At 32.3% G+C, this 15,979-nt stretch overlaps 1 protein-coding gene across 1 annotated transcript; it reads left to right on the forward strand.

The window, feature by feature from the left end:
• Positions 1–9,998: 9,998 nt before the first annotated feature.
• Positions 9,999–14,419, forward strand: LOC145556716 (uncharacterized). The gene is made up of 10 exons (XM_081618373.1): positions 9,999–10,585; positions 10,724–10,861; positions 11,656–11,844; positions 12,400–12,537; positions 12,655–12,776; positions 12,863–12,995; positions 13,074–13,203; positions 13,315–13,394; positions 13,507–13,641; positions 13,846–14,419. Exons 1-10 carry the CDS (start codon positions 10,097–10,099, stop codon positions 14,074–14,076), a joined length of 1,785 nt encoding a protein of 594 aa, XP_081474499.1. The 5' UTR covers positions 9,999–10,096; the 3' UTR covers positions 14,077–14,419.
• Positions 14,420–15,979: the final 1,560 nt, after the last annotated feature.

Consider the following 15,979-nt stretch of genomic DNA (forward strand, 5'->3'; position numbering starts at 1 on the left):
GTCCGTATCAATGTAAACTCACAATGCAATCTAGCATAATTCTCAAGGCCTAATCGAATTACACACATGAAAATTTCCATTAATCACTTTAATCTCAACAATTAATCAACATAATCTCCAAATTAATAACAATCAATCAATCATACAAGTTTCACCCAATCCCTAGCAAACAACTACTCTAACATCATCATCTAATCAACAAACAACTAAGGAAATCAAGAATCAACAAAATATGAAGAACAACTACACTAATAAAGCATCAAACATCAAAATCAATCCAAACAAACATGAATATTAAACAAAGCAATAAAATTAGATAGAGTTAAGAATGCTCATTGATAATAGATAAGATCTTCAACACAATTGTCACCATTTGAATCTTTCAATCTCTCAATCACCATTGAAATTTCTCACTTTCTCTCTCTAAAATCTACTCCTAAACTAACCTTAAAAATAGAGAGAGAGAAGCTCTCAACTAAGCTAAAATTATCATCAAAATCTAAAATGAAACTTGCTCTAAAACTTGCCCCAAAAATCGGGTTACAAAGATATATAAAGGAGGCGCGAACAAAAACCGAGCAAGACGAATACCCAGAGAGGCGCGGCCGCGCGGGCAAGGAGGCGCACCCACGCACGTAGGTGGCGCGCCCATGCGGCTGGTCTACGAGCTCGCGCAAGTGGGCTGCGCGCCTGCGTTGATCTGGGTTTCTTCGTTTCTTTCTCGCAGCTTCGTGCGTTCGCTAAGGTCTTCGAATGAACGCACAACATGATGATGATGAACACTAAGGGTGGCAGTCCCAAAAAGCACTTGATTGTGGGTTCAACACCCCATCTTCAGGAGAGCACGACTTGAGAGCGCAAGAGCTAGAACTTGGAGAATCCACTTCCTTGCATCTTGAGCTTTCCAATTGCCATGAGCTCACTCCAAAAGCATCTTCCACCTTATTAAATCACCAATTTCAAGACCCGAACCTCGTACAATACCTACAACCACGAAAAGAGAGCAAATAAAGGAGAAAAGACTAGAAAAACCATCAAAATGCACAAAACCACAAAATAAGAAAGTAAAAGGTAAAACAAAGAGAAAAAGCATAAAACTAAGCATTTATTAAGAAAGAAAGCTATGAAAAGAAGGTAAAAACAACCTAAATGCACATCAAATGGGTTCCATTTATGACACCCATCAGTTGGAAATTAGACTTGATAAGCTTTCCAACTATATATTATATTCCTTATTCCGAGTTACGGATCAAAAGTAATCATAGTTTTAAAAATGTGTAAAAAACTGGAATTACCGCGCAACAGCTATAACTTCGCGTCACGGCATAAGCTGACGTGTCATTGTGACTTGTACCGTGACACGATATTATACACCGTTCCGCGGTACACATAGCATGACACAGTGCTTTCACGTGCCTTCTCCGTGTTTTCTCTCACGCACTTATGAATCTGGAAGCATTTTTAAATAAATTGTACACCATGACACGGTGTGCTTCACCGTGTCACCGTTCCCAACACCGTGTCATGGTGCTCAATTAAGGTTTTTTCGCGGCTCTTATCTGTTCTAGGGGTCCGTGTATCCCCCTGTTCATTTCCTCTATAAATACCCCCCTGATTTCCTCAGTTTCAGGGCACCAAAAATCATTCTCTCTCCCTCTACACCAACAATCATTTTCTTCTCTCTCTCTCTCTTGCTTTAGCCTAAGGGCCGGTTCAGATTCACTTAATTTTATTTCAGTTTAGTTCAGCTCCAATCAATTCAGTTCAGATCAGCTCCTAATTTCCCTCTCTCATTAAATATTCATTTCAGCTCAATTTAGTTCAGTTCAGTTCAGTTAATCTCCAATAAGTTCAGTTTAGTCCAATTTAGTTCAGTTCAGCTCCAATTAGTTCAGTTCAGTTCAGTTCAATTCAGCTTAATCCAGTAAATGTGAACAGGTCCTAAACCCTAGCCACCATATTCTTCCATAGTACTTCCCCTTAAGCACTCCAAGGAGTCCATACTTGACCCGAGGTTCTGTCCTTAAACCAAAGCGTGAAAAGTATAATTAACTGAGGGTTTGGACCAAATCAACTCTACTTTTAATTTTATTTTAATTTCAATTTGATTTATATTTTTATTGAATTTACTAATAATTTATTCATGATGTAGCAATTCAAGGAAACGCATATTAATTAATCACTTAATTACTCTTGTTTTTATTCCTGTTTCTAGTATCATGATTAGGTTTTATTATTATTATTATTTGATTTGACTAATGTTATTATGGTTAAATTGCTTCCAATATTATAGTTTATTCTATTATATTTTATGATCACCATATTGCATGTTTAAAGGGAATATGTAATTGAAAATCACGACTAATAAGATAATTTTTGCAACTTGTTTAGGTTCCTTTCTAATATTGTTATTTAATTGAAGTGATCACAATATTTTAGAATTATATGTTGCATTAATATTCAACCAATTTAGCATAATAATAGTTTGGAGCGAATTGAATCTTTGTTTGTATGCCTTTGAGATTGCAGGAATCATTTTTCACTATAAGAATCAAGTAGTGGCCAATACGGGCGATTGTGACTCCACGACTCACTTCGTACCATCATTTCCGATCCTCCTTTTGTGGTTCCGAACTATATGGAGTTAATAATCTCATGAATTATGAATGGGGTGTAACCTTCACGGGTCAATCGTTGTTGTCTTTTGTTGTCCTTTAATTGTGGTTGCCTTTAATGATCCGTGAACGGTTTACAAGTTCCTTAAAAACTTGTTGGCGGCTCCCTACTTTGCTTTGTCCTAATCGTATGTTAATTCTCACTTTCTAAGAGTACCAGGTATATTCACACATGCTTAACGTAGACGCACTTCAAAAGACGCCTACAAAAATAGTCTAATTTCTTTTAAAAAAAAAAAAAAAAAAAAAAAAAAAAAAAAAAAAAACCTTAGAAGAGCTAAAAGAAAGAGAGGGGGAATTCAATATTGTTCATAAAATAAAAGTACGATACATGGTCAAGTAAATATAAAAAAGCCATTACGTACATATTTACATTGTAAAGTTTTATATGCATTTTTACAACGTTCTTTTTAGTGTATGTATTTCACTATAATATACTTTGTTAAAAATAATATTTTTTTTAAGACTATTAAAAATAATATTAGTTTAATCATATTTGATATAATATTTTCTTTAAGGTGATGATAGTAAATTTTGCCAACAAATTAATCAATTTTTTATTTATAGAACTTAATTGTATTAGAAGATTTAATGTAGAAAATTATGTTAGCAATATGGAATAATATAATATTTTGGTGATAATTTTGACATATTTTCGATAATACAAAATAAAAATGACATGAAACTTTTTATATTATTATTACATTATAAAACTATTACACTCAAGTAGGAAAGTTATATTATAATAATATGTTAAATAGAAGTATGCTTTTAAGAAGATTTGACTTTAAAAAAGGGGGATTGTTTTTAGGGAAAAAATAGCACCAAAAAGTGACAAGTGTTATTATCGATGTCTATTTTAGTATGCAAATTAGTCCGCCAGTCACCGAAAATTTATTTCGAAGAATATTATGTCTATTTATTTATATATTTATTTATTTATTTTATGCTTTCTTTTCAAAATACATACTACCTCTGTTTCTTTTTAGTTGACACATATTCCTTTTTAGGGTTTTTTAGTCGGCACTTTTCCTTTTGGGGTAAAAATTTTTTACCTTGCATTTATAAGCTACCCCACTTACTTTTTCATCCTCTCTCACTCTATCTCTCCTCTCCTTAATATATGTGCCTAAATCAAACATGTCAACTAAATAGAAACAGATGAAGTATTATGTTAACAATTTCCTTTATAATCCAAATTAATAATGCCCCACCTTTTTGTTAGACTTTTTTATTTTTTATTTTTTTTGAATTGTCAATATGTGTTTAACTATTTTTTTTTTCAAAACAATTGCAGTAATTTATACTATCACATAATAGTATATAGGGTATATAAATGCATTATTATATTCATATAATTAGTTTATATATTTTTTTTCAAACATCCAAATTTTCCCCACATTCACCAACCAAAATATTCCTTTTTAAAAAAAAAAATAACAAAAAAAAAATTAAAAAACCAACCAAAATATTGTGGAAATTTTTTGGATTTTTTAACATTTTTGAAACTAATTATATCAAAATAATAATGCATTTAAGACTTGTACTCTCCTGGAGTACTATGGATCATGGTATCTCATACCCAATATGCTTGAGTTATTTTGCCTACACCTTATGTTATTTTGCTTAAATTTTGTGTTATTTTGCTAAACAACATGTTATTTACTTCGACCTCAGCTTGTGCAATTTTACATAAAATTGTGTTATTTTACCAATAATACCCGTGTTATTTACACAAACTTGTGCTATTTTCTTAGACCTTGTGCTAGTATGCTTTAAATTGATAATTTTTTGTATTCAAAACCAGCCTATGTGTATTTCACTCCTTTGAACGAATTAAATATTACATGAAAATTAATGTTAAGATAGAGTATATATGGAATATTCAAATTAACACAAGAGCTTTATACAATGAAATGATCGTTGTTGAATATAAAAAAACACTAAAACAACATATCATGTATAAAAGTCACACACACACAGCTATATATATATATATATATATATATATATATATATATATATATATAACCTGGCTGAGAGTTTTGCCTGGAAGGTAGGATCGGGGGATAGGACCAGGGCTGCTAATATGAAATGGGTCAATGGAAGAGTACCGGTCATGGCGTTGAACCAACCTTTGAGTGGTGTGGGCGCAAGTTTAGTAAGTGATTTTCATGCTTAGTGGGCCTAAGAGATGGAATGTCTCTTTAGTACGGTCAAGGTTTGAGTGGGAAAGTGCTAGGGAAATCTTAAGCTTGGAATTGTCAGACGACCAGAATGAAGACCTATTATATTGGCCTCATCATAAGTCGGGTAGGTACACAACTAAGACAGGGTACGCTTTTCTGCAAGGGCTAAAAGCCAAGGAGTCTTATCATACAGAGTAGAAGGGGGTGTGGAAGATTCTTTGGAGGTTAAATATTCCTCCAAAATGGAGCCTCTTTCTTTGGAAGCTGCTTCTGAATGGGCTGGCAGTCAAAGCCAACCTCCACCACAGGGGGATTCCTGTACAAATTGAATGTGATTTTTGCATAGAGGAGGAAGAGGACTTCCAACACTTATTTAGAGAATGCGAAGTGGCACAGTTCGCGTGGAATAACTGCTTGCTCATTCTTGACTTAAATATTACTCAATCTACTCCTTTGCGATAATGGATTCAGAATCATGCATATCCTGCTCTTTTATAGCGAGGATGTCATTCATAGCGATAGGATCACTAAGATGATAGTGACCCTATGGTGCCTATGGATAACTAGAAACAGCCGTGTCTTCCGAGGGGAAGTCGGTGATGGAGGTGTTTGGCTGCAGCATATGGGTAGGGCAATGGCAGAGCTGGATATTTTCCGTGAAAAGCAGGATAGGAACCCCCATGAATCAGACAATATGCATATTCGACCTCCGGGGTTTTCCTATACTTCGTTAGGATTTGAGTCTTATAGTCTTACCCATTGACCAGTTACTACACAAGGGGTTACAATTCTTTTTTATGGTTCATGGATGAAAAGCACTGGAAATGCGGAGATAGGATGGGTTTTCTCTTTAGATGATTGTACGTTCGAAGATGGGGGGGTCATTTTTGTAAAGCAGTGTCGGCCTTACACGCAGAGGCAATTTCTTGCTTGATGGCTGTTAGATGGGCAAGTTCTAAAGGTTTTCCTATTGTCTTCTTGCTCTCGTACAGCTTGAATCTAGTTCATATTCTTGGGAACCAGCAGTCAACAGACGTAAACATTTTATGGACTATCAGGGACATCCAGAAATTGGCATCTACTTTCAGAACGTGTGTGATATGGAAAGTTGGAAGGGACCAGGTGGGTAAGGCACACGATCTCGCTAACTCTTGCAGGACTAACCTTTATAGCTTTGTCACTTAGTTTGTTGTGGTTTGCTGTTGTCAAAAAAAAAAAAAAAAAAAAAGAGTTGGGGTTTAATTTTAAAGGATTGTGGTGAAGTGTTACAACTATATATATATATATATATATATATATATATATATATATATATATATATATATATATATATATATATATATATATATATATATATATATATATATATATATATATATATATATATATATATATATATTGAAATAATAAGAATTTCACATCAAAATAACTTGAATATTATAAACCTACAGTATAGTGACATGATCGATTGTTACAACATGCGTTTATAAATAACATGTACTTATTTAAAAATAATATATATATAAATTGAGATAATAAGAAGTTAACATGAACATAACATGAATTTTATAAACCTGAGTACTTTGTGCATGTTACTCCAGGACTAAGATAGAAAATGCATCTATATACTATTGTGTGGTAGTAAAATTAAAATTACTACAAGTATTTTGGGAAAAAAAAATTAACATATTGACAATTATAAATATAATAATAAAAAAAAATCCTAACAAAGATGTGGGGTATTATTAATTTGGGCTGTACTATAGAGGAAATTGTTAACATAATATATATTTTGAAAAGAAAAACATAAAATTAATAACAAAAATAAAATAAAATAAATATAGACAAAATATTCCTCGTGATACTTTTCCAGGGACCGGAGATACCGTTGATAGTCGGTATTATTTGAAGCCAATTTTCCTATAAAAATTGTTAAATTATAATTTTATCATATCATCACTAATATATAAAGTCGTCTAGCAGCTAGACCACGAGACATTAACACTTGGCATTCCAGTTTTTTTCCTAGTGTCACACCACGTAGACAACAAATAGATATTATTGTGATTAGATTAGATGTTATATTAGATTAGATTGGATAGATTTTGTAAGATAAATATTATATAGAGTTTTATTATTGATATACTTCTAATATTTCATTTATACAAAATTAATCATAACCTTTAAATAATATCCTATAACTCGATTTTATTTCTATCATAAAATTCGTTTTGATAGGTTCTTTAAAATAAGACCCACTTATAATATATTTAGGCCCTGTTCACTTTACCTAACAAAAATAGTATTTATTAAAAATAATTTCAGTTCAGTAATTAATTTCAGTTCAGTAAAAATAAGTTCAATTCAGCAAAAATAATTTCAGTTCAGCAAAAATAATTTCAGTTTAGTAAAAATTTGTAAAGTTAAAGAAGAAACATAATAGAAAATCAGTAAAAATAATTTTAGTTCAGCAAAAATAATTTCAGTTCAGTAAAATTAATTTAAGTTTAATAAATATAATTTAAGTGCAGTAAAAATAAGCTGAAGTGAACGGGACCTTAATTAATTTTTTTTAAAAAATAGGGAATGAATAAAAAAATCATTTTTTTAAAGAAGCAAAAAAATAAGTTTTAATCAATAAAAATAATCTTTGTAAGGTAAAAAAAAGTTCACTAAAAAAATTTAAATTCAAAAAAATAATTTCAAGTCAATAATAACATAGATATTTTAATAAACAAGGCTATACAAAGAGTACACTGATATACGAAGTATAAAATAAGTGATACGACCATATTTAACATTCAAGCTATAAAAATTTATCCTAAAACTTTATCAATTCAACTATCTCGGCATCGCCTGGGCACAAAGCTAGTCTATATATAAAGGGGAGTTTTTTCCCGAGTGTTTAGAGGATTAAATTTTCTTAACTCGACATGTAAGGCCATGTTCACTTCAGCTTAAAAAAAAATTTAGTAAAAATAATTTCTGTTCAGTAAAATTAATTTTAATTCAATAAAAATAAGTTTAGTTTAGCAAAAATAGTTTCAATTCAGTAAATATAAGTTTAGTTTAGAAAAAATAATTTCAATTCAGTAAATATAATAGAAAATCAGTAAAGGTAATTTCAACTCAGCAAAAATAATTTCATTTTAGTAAAATTAATATCAGTTTAAAAAAAATAATTTTAGTTTAGCAAAATTAAGTTCAGTAAAATTAACTTCAGTTCAACAAAAATAAACTGAAGTGAATGGGGGTCTAAGATTTAAAAAATTAAGTTATAACCAATTAAATGAGAGAATTTTAAAATTTAGTAAAAATAATTTCTGTTCAGTAAAATTAATTTTAATTCAGTAAAAATAAGTTTAGTTTAGTAAAAATAGTTTCAATTCAGTAAATATAAGTTTAGTTTAGCAAAAATAATTTCAATTCAGTAAATATAATTATAATTCAGTATAAATCAGTAAACTTTAAGAAGAAATATAATAGAAAATCAGTAAAAGTAATTTCAACTCAGCAAAAATAATTTCATTTTAGTAAAATTAATATCAGTTCTAAAAAAATAATTTTAGTTTAGCAAAATTAAGTTCAGTAAAATTAACTTCAGTTCAACAAAAATAAACTGAAGTGAACGGGGGTCTAAGATTTAAAAAATTAAGTTATAACCAATTAAATGAGAGAATTTTAAATTCTTTTAGAATCAAATAATTCAATGTTACATAAGCAAAGTTGACAAATGGATTTTAAAGTTTAAATTAATTAAATATAAAATATTATCTTTTGAGATTAAGAATTGTATCTAAATAGATAATGAATGTGAGAAATTCACAATTTATTTTAAAATAAAATTATTAAATGATATACTACGTACAATAAATAAAATAATAAATTTTATCACATAAATACACAAAAAAAATGAAGCATGTGCTTCATCTTTACCGGTAAAAGTAAAAATCATCGTGCATACACAAAATGTAACCCAATTGATTATGTATACACGAAAATATATCAAACACTAGATGAAGCCCGTGCGATGCACGGTTTGTTTGAATTTTTTAAAACAAATTTTTTATATGTAAATTTATGTGCTAAAAATTGTTAAATATTTGGATAAATTCCTGATGTCAAAAGATAATATTTTATATTTAATTAATTTAAACTAGATAATCTCATTTGCAATTTTGCTTACGTGTTAGTTAAATTATTTAATTTTAAAAGAAATTAATAATCTCGTATTTAATTGGCTACCACTAAAATTTATTATCCTACGTGGAGCGCTGAAAAAATTAAATCCTACGTGGCTCTCTAAAAGCTCGAGAAAAAACTCCCCTTTATATATATATATTAGATTAGTACACAGTAATTTAATAGAACTCAAACTCCGCCATAATTTTTACTCCCTCCGTCCCCCTTTGATAGTCACTTTTGATGAAAAATTACGGGAATTAATAAACATAAATAAGAAGTAGCAATAGTACATTGAAAAAAGTAAATTTACATTGGGTAGGCAAAAAAAGTAGAGAGAGAAAGTAATTAAAGTACATGGCAAAGTAAAATTTACATGGAAAAGTTAAATTTGTACAAATATTTTTGCAAATGGGAAAGAATTTTGGTTTAAAAATAATATTAATGGTACTTGAAAAAAGCAAATGTGACTAACATTTTGGGTAACTTTAAATAATATAAGTGACTATAAAGGGGACGGAGGGAGTATCTTATTATCAATTACAAGCAAAAATATTTATTGGCTTATGACCACTTTATCAATGGATTGGATAGATTAAAGAATATAGATTGGATAAAGATATTGGATTGAACATAATAGGTAAGATAAGATTATATTGTACATAATAGGAAAAGAATCACAAAGGATTAATGCAATAATCAATAAGGAGTAATATCAATTATATACACATAGTCATAGTGTATCTCAATTGCACGTCACTTCCACCACACCTAAAGCAACACATATGTAACCTTCCAATTTCTATTCGTCCACTTCTTACCCCCGTGTTACTCCGCACGATCGATGTCAAAACACTTTGATCATAACCCAAGTCAAACACGGGCTACCTTTTCCTAACACACTTCGACTTCTTCCCCCTCTATAAATACAATCAATCTTCTTTCACATTTCTTTCTATTTCTTTCTTCCTAACTTTACTCTCAACAATCTGCCGTGTTTTCTTTGTTTCACCCTTTTTTCTATCTCTAAAATCATTCTCTAAAACTACAATGGAGGATTCAAACCACCTCTACGAGTTTGAAGATGTCAGTGCTGCCGCCACGGCCGTGCCGAATCATGGATGGCAGAAGGTTACCTACTCTAAGCGCAGGAAGAATCAACAGCAGAATAAGCAGAAACCTGGTGCCGCTTCCGGAATTACTGTCGCTGATTCTGGGGTTGATAAGGATGGGAATGTTTTTCGAGCGATCGAGCAGCAGTCGGAGGATCGACATCGTCGAATTGTGGAGGCGCAGAAGAAATCTGCTCTTTTCGATGATGACGATGATGTTCATCGGAATGGTAGATCGAAGAAGCGCGATGATTTCGATGATAGTGAATCGGAGGAGAGAGAGAATGTGAATGTTGTTGAGAAGAAGGATGATAATAAGGAGAAGAAAAAGAAGAAGAAGGTTGAGAAGAAACCTAAGGTTTCGGTTTCCGAAGCCGCTGCGAAGATGGATGCCGATGATTTATCTGCATTTCTTATCGATTTGTCGGTGAGTTATTTTTGGTGTAGATCAATGTTTGATTTGATTGATTGATTAATGAATTGAATTGGGTTGAATTGAATTGAATTTTGTTGAATTGAATTTCAATTGTGATCTGATTGATTTGAGTGGTATTTTGTGTTTTAGGGTTCTTACGAAAATCAGGAGGACATACAATTGATGCGATTCGCAGATTATTTCGCACGGGCTTTTTCAGGGGTGAGTTCTGCCCAATTTCCGTGGGTTAAGACATTCAGGGAATCTCCAGTTGCTAAACTTTCTGAGGTGAGAATTTTTTAGCATAATGATGAATTCTGTAACAACTTTGGCAATTAGATCTTTAGCTGAATTTCAAATTTGATGATTAATTTTGTTGAAGCTTTGTTAATTAGATCTTTCATGCTCGAAACTCGAAATATGTTAGTGATTGAATGCATCCTCTACCAATTTAGAGTCAGTATAGCCTGAATCTGAAACCTTTTTGTCTTTGAATACATCTTGTACGATGATAATAATGCTTGAGCTGATTTGGCTTGGCAAAATCGATGTCGAGTACAAGTTATGTGCTTGTGAAACACGTGGGAATATAAAATTCATGAATGTGTTTTATTATCCGCGGACCACAATTGCTGGCTTTTGGACTACCATATCTTTCTCCAACTAAAAAGACTTTGTCTTTTCTTTTTGTTTAGAATTTTACTGTAAATTTTTTGGGCTTTACAACTTATGTACGGACTATTTTCTAATTTATAGACCATAGAAGAATATAACTTTCTGTATATTATATTTATTTGTTTGGATGTCTTTGAGTAACATATGTTTTCTTTGGTGAAAAGATTCTAGTTATTGGCTATTTGGATTATGTAATTTGATTTTTATGTACATTGAACCGGTTTTCCCTTTTGTGTATGATTCTTTTGCCTCTCCTTTCTTTGTTAACACGAAGTACAACTCATTATTCATTATCAGCCTTGTCAAATAGTTTTTGCTTGACCACATTTTGTATAATTACATACGAGTAGCTGTTATTTCTTGCTAGGCTTGTCTGCTCATCCGCTTTTACTTGTTTTTCTGAACAGATCCCTGTCTCCCATATCCCTGATGCTGTTTATAAGACATCAATTGACTGGATCAGCCAACATTCAGTTCCTGCTCTTAGCTCCTTTGCAATTTTGTTATTAGATAGTATTCTCGCAGATTTAAACGTTCAAGCTCCTAGTGTTAAGAATGCTAAGAAGGCAACTCAGCAGCCAACATCCAAATCTCAGGTAATTTTGTACAGAATGTGCTCATCTTTAAGTCTATCTCCTAGCAGAACTTTAAATGTTTTCTTATATCTAAGAGTTTGATTTGCTTTTCTTACACTTGGTTTATCATAACACCTTATCTTGAAGTACACAATGCTACATCAGGTTTATATATGCTATTTTAAAATTATGACTTTGATGCTGGTTTGAAGCATGTCTTCTGCAATGTAATTACTAATGCTTGAATGATTTATGATTATCATTTTATATTTATTATATCTTAGATTCTTAGTGTCACTCTTATCCTGTCACTTCTTGTTTTACCTCTTCCCTGTTCCCCACCATAGACTGTGGAAGGAAGTATCGAGTTCTATCAGAATTACTATGTCATTGGAGTTAATGAGAACACTAACTATGCTACCAGCCTACCACTCTTTTCACTTTCTTGCTCATAGGTCTTTCACAATAATTGGTCATATCACTCTCCACTCTCAAAGTATCCTATGAAAGTTTCCGATTCCTGAAATATATTTAGTCATTTTGTTGTTGTCTTATGGATGTTGCTATATGTGACAGGTTGCTTTATTTGCGGTTTTGGCTATGGTATTAAGGCGTAAACCAGATGTTCTTGTGAGTGTGTTGCCTACATTAAGAGAGAACCCCAAGTATCAAGGACAAGAGAAGCTTTCAGTTATCATATGGATGATATCTCAGGTAGTCTTTGGAGTAATGCCTCATATTATTTGAAGGATATTGAGGTTGAATTGTTACTATGCTTGTCCTATTTAACTGCCACTGGCTTATCCTGACAAATTAAACTATTCTGTATAGGCCTGTCAAGGAGATTTGGCAGTTGGCTTGTTTGCATGGGCTCATAACCTCTTGCCATTGCTCAACAGCAAATCCACTAGCAATCCACTTTGTAGGGATCTGATTTTGCAGTTAGTTGAAAGGTTTGAAACAGTTGCATATTTTTGATACAGTAAATCATTTGTGTTTAATGTATCGTACGTTTGTAATATAATGTGCTTGATTGCAGAATTTTGGCTTCCCCAAAGGCCCGTTCCATCTTGGTTAACGGAGCTGTTAGGAAAGGAGAACGTCTGATCCCTCCAACTGAGTTTGAGATCCTTATGCGGGCCACTTTCCCTGTGTCATCCGCCAGAGTAAAGGTGTGTAATTCATAGAGATTAATATTCTTGACCTTTTATTGAATATGTATCTAATAGTTGTATGGGGATTCTTTGCAGGCAACTGAAAGATTTGAGGCTGTCTATCCTGTCCTGAAGGAAGTTGCTCTTGCTGGTGCGCCTGGAAGCAAAGCAATGAAACAAGTTTCACAGCAGATATTTGGATTTGCAATTTTAGCAGCCGGAGAAGGTAATTGTTTTCATGCTATTTTGCATCCTTGTTTTCTTATATAAACATGCATTTCTAAGAAAGAACTCTGTTGTGAAATTTATGTGTATTTTTTGTTTACTGATTTCACAGGCAAGCCTGAGCTGGCTAAAGAAGCCACTGACATCTTAGTTTGGTCCTTGGCTCATAACAGTGATATCTACAAGCAATGGGTAAATTGATTTTACACTTTTACTATTACTATTTAGCATTCAATTCTTTGACAGGTTATATTGGCATTCCATCTTTTGTGGTTTACTTGATTTTCGTGCTCAATTTTTGCAGGACAAAGTATACCTGGATAATGTGGAGGCAAGTGTTGCCGTTCTGAAAAAGCTTTCTGAGGAAAGAAGGGAACAACATCTGAACCAGTCATCTCTTGAAACTGTAAAGCAGACTCTGAAGAGTTTCCAGCAGAAGGTAGATTCCATGATCCTCACTCAACCTTTTTTTTTTATTCAATCACATTCGGAGCTGTAGATTGAAGGATAAAATACAATAAAAAATAAAGATTGATAGAGAATCAGCTTCTGCTAATTCTGTTCTTGAAAAAGCAGGTCATAATATGATTTTATGTGACTTTGTATAATTCATTGATTTGACATTCTTTTGCTTTTCTCATAGAATGAAAAGGCATTGGCCGGTGATCATTCAGGACAAGCAGCTCTCTTCAAGGATGCTAACAAGTATTGTAAAGTGTTATTGGGGAGATTATCGCGAAGTCATGGCTGTGTTAAAGCCTTGGTATTTGTTGCAGTTGCAACAGCTGTGGGTGCTGCTGTTATGTCTTCAAATGTGGAGTCCTTTGATTGGAAGAGGGTATCTGTGATGCTCAGCTCCTTCCAATCTTTCTGAAATAAGAACACTTAGTGGCTGTGCGCTGTCAGTTCTGCTGTTCATTTGGTTCGTAATATGATTGAGAGGAAGCAACACCAGCAAGTTTACATCCAACAATAACCATCTAAATAGATCACCGGATACAAGGAGTTAGAATGAGAGGATGCCACAAGGCTTTCGGCTGTATTTGATAGTTTCAATTCGGTCCTCGGCATTTTTGACCGATTTGATTTTCTGTTTATTTATTTTAGTTTTTTTTTCAGCTTCCTGTTAACTTTTAGAATATTTGACATACATGCTTGTATTTGTAGACTCCTATGCTTTTATTTACAGGTTTTAATATTATGATATTATTAAATCACCAAGTCTCATGTACTCCCTTCGATCTGGTATAATATTTAAAAAAACAAGAATAAAGTAGAACTAAATAAAAGTTGTGAGTAATGAAAATTATTTACAAACTAAATTGATCTACTGATAAATTTTTTTTGGAAAAATTGATTCTATTAATCCCACCTTTGGCCGGTTTGCTGTTAATAATCCCACCTTTAGATTATTATTTAATAATCCCACCTTTATAAGGGATTTTATTCTATTGGTTCTTAATCTGTTGGTGACTGGTTTGATAGGTTAAAAGACCATGTGTTGTTTTTTAATTGGTTGAAAAATTTAAAAAAGAAATTAAAAAAAAACTGAAAAAATAAAAAACAAAACTGAAAAAATAAAAAAACTAAATCCACCAATCACCCCCACCGTGAACCCCTAACCATACCCTAGCCCCACCTTAAACCGGTCGTACGCCACCGAAAATACGGCCGAAACTCCCCATTACTGAATTCACCCCCGCCGACCCAAAGCACCCCTCGAATACCACCCCCGAAACAACCACAACCACCATCCTATTAACCCCACCCAGCCACCGAAACCCCCCTGTAACCACCTAAAACCCCCTCTAACCGCCAACAACCACCGAAAAACCCTTAAATGTTACACAAATTCAACCTCAAGTCATCCCTTGAAATTGATTCATTGATAATTTTTTATTTTTATTTTTATTTTTTAATTCATTGAATAAATTTAGATAGTTTTCGTGGGTTTGGGGGTTTGAATCGAGTCGGTTTTTGCTAGTTAAGGGTGGGAATGGAGGTTTCGGCGGTGGATATGGGGGTTAGGCGGTGGAGGAGAGGATGCCGGAGGTTGGGGCTAGGGTGGTCGTTGGGGCTGGCTGGGTTTTTTTTTAAAAAATTAGGCTTTCTATTTTTTTTTACCAATATTTTTTGACCAATTATTTAGTGACACGTGTCACTCAAATTAAAATAAATAAAGAAAAAAGTTAACCCAAAGTTCAGGTTAACAGTAATAAGGGATCAATAGAAGAAAATCTCATATAAAGGTGGGATTATTAAATAATAATCTAAAGGTGGGATTATTAACAGCAAACCGGTCAAAGGTGAGATTATTAGAATCAAATTTTCCATTTTGTTTTTTTATAAAAAGGTTCATTTTACGCATGAAGGAATATCACAACATAAAAGTCTCCTTTAAAAAAGGTTTATTTTAGCATAGGAAAAAGGCATATAGGAGGGTGTTATGGGGTTTTTAATTTTTTTTTTTTTTTTCATTTATAGCACTGTACTTTTTTATATACTATTATGCAAGAACAATGTTCCATTAAAGTATAAGTTATCTTAAAAGTAATTTTTTTTGTATATTATGCATGTAGTGTTACATTTTATCATCCTACTTATTTCTAAAGCATATAGGTGCTATGCGCCTATAATTATTCGTAGCAACATCCAAACTATAAATGGAAGTATCGTGCGTTCTATATATTCACTTGATTTTTACTTATCTGAACTTATTTTAACTTATTTGAATTTATTTGAACTTATATGAATTTATTAGCCCTAATTAGAACTTA

The sequence above is a fragment of the Chenopodium album genome, chromosome 1, assembly GCF_948465745.1.
Source record: "Chenopodium album chromosome 1, dcCheAlbu1.1, whole genome shotgun sequence".
Lineage (NCBI taxonomy): Eukaryota > Viridiplantae > Streptophyta > Magnoliopsida > Caryophyllales > Amaranthaceae > Chenopodium > Chenopodium album.

Excerpts from the sequence above, each read along its gene's own strand:
- LOC145556716 (XM_081618373.1), top strand. The coding sequence starts at position 10,097 with ATGGAGGATTCAAACCACCTCTACGAGTTTGAAGATGTCAGTGCTGCC. Across the intron at positions 12,538-12,654 it reads TCATATGGATGATATCTCAG|GCCTGTCAAGGAGATTTGGC; the intron begins GTAGTCTTTGGA and ends TATTCTGTATAG. Across the intron at positions 13,204-13,314 it reads AATTTTAGCAGCCGGAGAAG|GCAAGCCTGAGCTGGCTAAA; the intron begins GTAATTGTTTTC and ends CTGATTTCACAG.